The 6912-nt window shown below is 40.4% G+C and overlaps 1 protein-coding gene across 1 annotated transcript; it reads left to right on the top strand.

The window, feature by feature from the left end:
- Positions 1-4763: 4763 nt before the first annotated feature.
- LOC138879838 (uncharacterized) lies at positions 4764-5225 on the top strand. The gene is made up of 2 exons (XM_070159476.1): positions 4764-4970; positions 5034-5225. Exons 1-2 carry the CDS (start codon positions 4764-4766, stop codon positions 5223-5225), a joined length of 399 nt encoding a protein of 132 aa, XP_070015577.1.
- The last annotated feature ends 1687 nt before the right edge of the window (positions 5226-6912 follow it).

The raw sequence follows: 6912 nt of genomic DNA, 5'->3' as shown, positions 1-6912 counted from the left end.
GCTTATTTCAGAGGTTAAGGTAGTTGGATATTCTGAGGCCAATTGAGTCAAAATTACCAAACCCCCCTCCAAAGAACCTGGGTTATTCCCTCAGATGTGCATATTGTTCTGATGCTCCGGGGCACGATACAAAAAAATGTTGGCATTTGTAGAACGACATCTAGGAGCTCATCGATATAAACCAAATTATGGTCCAGAGTCTGGAAACTCGGAACATAAATCAAAATCTATTTCCAGCCCATGCCGAAACGTACATGATTGAGATATGCATAAGGATGGGGAGCCCAAGAAGCCCTCAAAGTCTTTTATGATGATCCGTGCCAGTAAAAGTAAGTCAGTCAAAACTCCAAATGTTATATAGACAACATCTTCGATAGCTAAAGGGCTGACAGAAAAGCTGAGTACACCCAATGATAAGCCACCTGTGGTAATCGTGAAGGGGTTCCCAGATGATGTTGAAACAAATGAAGGAAAGCCAAAAGTGGTCGTGCCGGGGGTAGCAAGTAAGCCTATCATTATTGTGGAAGTGGATCGTATTGCCCCTGTTATTATTAAACCTGTGACCTAGTTGCCGATAGATGACACCAAGGATATTCCATGGAATTACAAGTGAGTGATAGTAACTTATAAAGGGAAAGAAGTGGAAGAGGAAGTTAATGAAACCCAGGGTTTGACTCGTTCAGGGAGATGCTTTGCCCTAGAGGAATTAAGGAAAGTTAAACCGCTGAAAGATAGTCCAATTCTAGTGAAGAAACTAGTCAATGAGGAGGAGGAGGAAGAATTTTTGAGAAAAATGAAGGTGCAAGATTACTCCATAGTAGAATAATTGAGAAAGACCCCCGCTTAGATTTCGCTTCTATCATTGTTGATACATTCAGACGAGCACCACCAGGCCCTCATGAAGATTCTGAATGAAGCTCATGTCCCTGAAAAGATCACAATGAACCATTTGGAGAAGATTGCCAATAAGATATTTGAGTCAAACATGATCACTTTCTCGGATGATGAATTGCCTCTAGAGGGTGCGGAACACAATCGGGCTCTCTATATCACAATGAAATGCGAAGATTCTATGGTCACAAGGGTGTTAGTTGATAATTGTTCCAGTGTAAACATTTGCCCTCTCTCTACTCTGTACAAGTTAAAAATTGATGCTGCGAGGATCCACAAGAATAGTATATGTGTCCGAGGTTTTGACAGAGGGGGCAAAGATTTTGTTGGCGATATCGTGCTCGAACTAACAATAGGAACAGTTGAATTCACCATGGAGTTCTAGGTACTGGATGTGGCCATCTCTTACAATTTGCTGTTGGGTAGGCCCTGGATACATGTTGCCAAAGCAGTACCGTCTTCTTTGCACCAGATGGTAAAGTTCGAGTGGTACATCCGTCCGTCCCGTTGTGCATGGTGATGACAACTTGTGTGCTTACAATGATACATCCGTCCCGTTTATTGAGGTTGAAGATGATAAGGGGCCTTGGGTGTACCAGGTTTCCGAAACAGTGTCAGTTGAGAAGGTTCCGGAAGGGCAATACATTCCAGGTCCAAAGCTAGCTTCTGCGACAGTCATGGTCGCAAATGAAATGTTAAAGAATGGTTTTGTGCTGGGCAAGGGTCTGGGCATATCTTTGCAAGGTATTGTGCAGCCAGTGTCTCTACGTGAAAATTTAGGTACATTTGGTCTGGGGTTTAAGCCCACGAGGGATGACATAAAGAAGGCTAAAAAGTTGAAAAAAAGATATGGTCGCTCCCTAAGCCTATCCCATGCCTCTCCAGGTCTTTCGTCAAGTTAGGGGTCGTGAAGCGTCCGGTGTCAGCAGTTCCAAAGCCTGTGGTTGAATTTGATGAGGAGTTGATTGAAAGGTTCCAAAGTCTATTTGATGAGGTGAACATGGTAGAAATTGGGAAAGGCTCCAGCAAAGTGGACGTGCAGTTTTATTGGGCCGAAAGTGAAGCTTAACAATTGGAATGCTACTCCTCTCCCTACTCAGAAGGAGTCTTGGTAGTTTACTTTGTTTTCCTTTATGTTATCTGAATTATTCCAGGGTTGTAATCCAAATTTTTATTTTTCGCTTGTTTTGATGTACAAACCCTCCTATCCTTTATTTTTAATAAAATGCAATTTCACTTTTTCCATTACTTCTGATAGTGTCATTTTTGTCTTTCTTTGTACAATTCTTTTTATGCTGGTTATAATGACATGACATGCATGAGGAATCTTCGGCCAAATCTTAAAAGCCAATCTAACTCTGAAATAATAATCCAAGAAATAGAGCGTGATGATGAAACAGATTATAATGAAGAGGAGGCATTTGAGGAAATTAGTAAAGAACTAAATCATTTTAAAGAGAAACCCAAGCCTAATTTGAATGAAACCGAAGTAATCAATTTAGGGGATCCAGCTAATATCAGGGAAACCAAGAAAAGTGTACACTTGGAACCACAAATCAAGGAAGAAATAATCAAAGCATTGTTTGAATATAAAGATATTTTTGCATGGTCATATGATGACATGCCGGGTTTGAGAACTGACTTGGTAGTTCACAAATTGCCAACTGATCTGGCATTCCCTCCCGTTAAGCAGAAGTTAAGGAAGTTTAAGACTGACATGAGTGTGAAGATCAAGGAAGAAATCATAAAAACAGTTGAATGCAAAGGTATTTTGAGTCACGCGATAACCCACTTGGTTAGCTAATGTTGTGCCAGTACCAAAGATGGATGGTAAGACCAGGGTGTGTGTTGATTACCGCGATCTCGATAAAGCAATTCCAAAGGATAATTTTCCATTGCCAAATATCCACATTTTGATTGATAACTGTGCTAAGCATGAAATCGGGTCTTTTATGGATTGCTATACAGGATACCACCAGATCTTGATGGATAAGGACGATGCAGAAAAGACAGCGTTCATCACACCATAGGGAACTTATTGCTACTGGGTAATGCCATTTGGTTTGAAAAATGCTGGGGAAACTTACATGAGGGCAAGGACTACTATGTTTCATGACATGATACACAAGGAGATTGAGGTTTATGTAGATGATGTAATCATAAAATCAAAGAAATAGTCCGATCATGTCGGGGACTTGAGGAAGTTTTTCTAGAGGCTCCGCAGGCACAATCATAAGCTCAACCCTGCAAAGTGTGCATTTGGTGTTTCATCTGGGAAACTGTTGGGGTTCATAGTCAGCCGGCGAGGCATTGAGTTGGATCCGTCAAAGATCAAAGCTATCCAAGAGTTTCCACCCCCAAGGAATAAGACTGAGGTGATGAGTTTGCTTGGGCATTTAAACTACATCATCAAGTTTATTGCTCAACGCACGACAACTTGTGAGCCCATCTTTAAGTTTCTGATGTTGCGGTTAAATGGACTGATGAGTGCCAAGAGGAATTTTATAAGATCAAGGGGTACTTGTCAAACCCACCTATGTTGGTCCCGCCGGAACCCGGGAGACCTTTAATTCTCTATTTGATAATCCTGGATAATTTATTCGGTTCTGTGTTGGGTCAACATGACATCACTGGCAGGAAGGATCAAGCCATCTATTATCTCAGCAAGAAGTTCACATCATATGTGGTTTAGTATACTCCCCTTGAAAGGACATGTTGCGCCCTGACTTGGGTGGTACAAAGGTTGAAGCATTATCTGTCGTCCCACACTACTTACCTTATTTCTCGCCTGGATCCTCTAAAGTATATCTTTTAAAAGCCTATACCCATAGGAAGACTTGCAAAGTGGCAGATTTTTCTCATAGAGTTTGACATCATCTATGTGACTCGAACCACGATGGATGCCCAAGCATTGGCCGATCACTTAGCCGAGAACTCGGTGGATGAAGAGTATGAGCCATTGAGGACTTATTTTCCGGATGAAGAGGTGATGCATATTGACGAGGTAGAATTGGCTGAAAAGCCAGGTTGGAAACTTATCTTTGATGGAGCCGCTAACTTGAAAGGTGTCGGAATAGGGGCTGTGCTCATTTTTGAAACAGGGCATCACTACCCTGTTATGGCCCAACTTCATTTCTACTGTACTAACTATCTAAGAACGAGGCATGCATTATGGGTTTATGGTTAGCTGTAGATATGGGATTCCAGGAATTCTTGGTCTTGGGAGATTCAGATATATTGGTGCACCAGATTCAGGGAGAATAGGAGACTCGGGATTTAAAGCTCATACTGTATCAACAATGTTTGCACGATCTTTGTCAACGGTTTGGATCAGTAGAGTTCAGGCATATTCCTAGGATCTATAATGAGGTTGTCGATTCCTTGGCTACTCTGGCATCAATGTTACACCATCCGAACAAGGCTTAAGTTGACCCTCTACATATTCAAGTTCGTGATCAGCATGCCTACTATAATGTGGTTGAGGAGGAACTTGATGGTGAACTGTGGTTCCATGATATCCGGGAATACATCAAGATGGGGGTGTATCCGGTATAGGCCACAGGAGATCAAAAGTGAACAATTCAAAGTTTGGCTAGTGTATTTTTACTAAGCGGGGGAATTTTGTACAAGAGAACTCCAGATCTTGGACTGTTGAGGTGCATATATGCTAAACAAGCCACAACTATCATGATCGAAGTGCATGCCAGAGTTTGCGCTCCGCACATGAGTGGGTATGTTCTGGCCAAAAAATTCTTCGAGCATGGTATTATTGGCTCACCATGGAATGAGATTCCATTAGCTTTATGCGTAAGTGCCATCAATGCTAGGTACACGGTGATTTGATTCATTCTCTACCGTCTGAGTTGCATACAATGTCCGTACCTTGGCCTTTTGTTTCTTGGGGCATCGATGTCATTGGACTAATTGAGCCAGCGATATCAAATGGGAACAAGTTTATTCTGGTGGCCATCGATTATTTCACCAAGTGGGTTGAAGCTATGACTTTCAAATCTGTGACCAAGAAGGTAGTGGTCGATTTTGTTCATTCAAACCTCATTTGCCAGTTTGGAATCCCCAAGGTAATCATCAAGGACAATGGTGCTAATCTTAACAGCCATTTGATGAAAGAAGTATGACAATAGTTCAAGGTTATGCATCGACATTCCATTCCGTATCGCCCCAAGGCAAGTGGAGCTATTGAGGCAGCTAACAAGAACATAAAGAAGATACTTCGAAAGATGGTGCAAGGTTCTAGGCAATGCCATGAAAAGTTGCCTTTTGCTTTGCTTGGTTATCGCACCACTGTTCACACTTCAGTAGGTACAACTCCTTAGTTATTGCTATATGGTACTAAAGCAGTTATACCCATAGAGGTTTAAATTCCATCTCTTCGAATTGTTGTTGAAGCTAAAATTGATGATAATGAATTGGTCAAAACCCGATTGGAGCAATTAAGTCCGATTGACGAGAAAAGACTGGTGGCAGTGTGTCATGGCCAATTGTATCACAAAAGAATGGCAAGAGCATACAACAAGAAGGTTCATCCCCAAAAATTTGAAGTGGGTCGACAAGTATTGAAACACATCCTTCCACATCAGGCTCAAGCTAAATGCAAGTTCGCCCCAAATTGGCAGTGGCAGTTCGTCGTAACAAGAGTGTTGTCCAATGGTGCTTTGTATTTAACAAATATATAAGGCAAATGTATAGATATGGCTATCAATTCTGATGCAGTCAAAAGATATTGTGTATAATTTCTTTGGTTTGTTTAAATGTGTTATTTGTACTTGGCATGCTTTGAAGATTGGAATGATGAAGCCATTTTATTATGCTATCTAAACATTTTATCCTTTGTTAGTCCTTTTGAGCCGTACTTATTTTCTTTCATACCCCTTTTTTGGAATCAGAAGCAGAGATCAGAAATACAGATATAGAAAATATAAATAAAGAAGAGAAAAGAGTAAAAAAAGAAAGAGAAAATCAAAAAAGAAAAGAAAAAGAAAGAAAAGAAATAAAAAGAATCAAAAAGAAATAAAAAGAAAAAAGAAAAGAGAAAAGTAACGAAAATAAAGCTGTTCCTATGTCATGAACTACGTTCGACCTGATTCCTTTTAAGGATACGTAGGCAGCCTCCCAATTCGGTCCCATCAAAATAAAATTTAAAATTCCCCAGGCAAAGAAACTGGGACAGAACTTGTGGTTTTATAAAAGATGTGATTTCAAAAGTTGTAATTCTGAGCCCTTTTAAGCTATTTTGAGCCTTTATGATATCATTTCTTTCTAACCCAATCCAAAAGCCTACATTACAGTCCAAAGAAAGACCTTCTGATCAATATTTGAGAATTCCAAGTCAAGCAAGATAGAGATATGATTCACATCAGGGGCAACACTATGTTCTACACAAGGAAAAATTAATAAATGAGAGAGTCTTATTGGTGAAAACCCTCACGGGCACCGTAAGGCGATGTGAAGCTGAGAGAAAACTAAAATGAGAGAGTTTTATTGGTGAAAACACTCTGTAGGCACCGTAAGGCAACAATGAGTTGAGAGATGAACAAATGAGAGAGGTTTCTTGGTGAAAACCCATCAGGTCACTGCAAGCCGAATGGGGCTTGTGACTTCATAGAGATATTAGATTATGGAAAATCCTGGTTTTAAAGTATGAAGATGGGGCACAAAGTGAAACATGATCAGGTGACCGGTCCAGGCTGCTTAATCCGAAATACATGCCATGATCATTGGTGTCAGCTGCTTCGCTCAGATAAGTCTCTTTTCCCTTTCTTCTTCAAACAGTCATCCTGTTTCAAATTTTCTTCTTTATCCCTAACTCTTAAAGTCACTTCATTTCATTTTCGTTTGGGTCTACTTCTCTAAGCCTTTTCCAATTTTAGCCTTGTTAAGAAAGCAAGAAAGGATTTCAAAGCTTATTACCAACTTTCAAATTGCACGAAGCAAAGTGCAGCCAAAACATACCAGAAATAGCATGATATAAATGGAAGATAAGGTGTTAGTGGAAGTTCAAGT

Source organism: Nicotiana sylvestris, chromosome 10 (assembly GCF_000393655.2).
Source record: "Nicotiana sylvestris chromosome 10, ASM39365v2, whole genome shotgun sequence".
Lineage (NCBI taxonomy): Eukaryota > Viridiplantae > Streptophyta > Magnoliopsida > Solanales > Solanaceae > Nicotiana > Nicotiana sylvestris.
The sequence above is the reverse complement of the archived record's forward strand: the minus strand, read 5'-3'. Positions and strand labels throughout refer to the sequence as shown.

Excerpts from the sequence above, each read along its gene's own strand:
- LOC138879838 (XM_070159476.1), top strand. The coding sequence starts at position 4,764 with ATGTCCGTACCTTGGCCTTTTGTTTCTTGGGGCATCGATGTCATTGGA. Across the intron at positions 4,971-5,033 it reads GCCAGTTTGGAATCCCCAAG|TTCAAGGTTATGCATCGACA; the intron begins GTAATCATCAAG and ends GTATGACAATAG.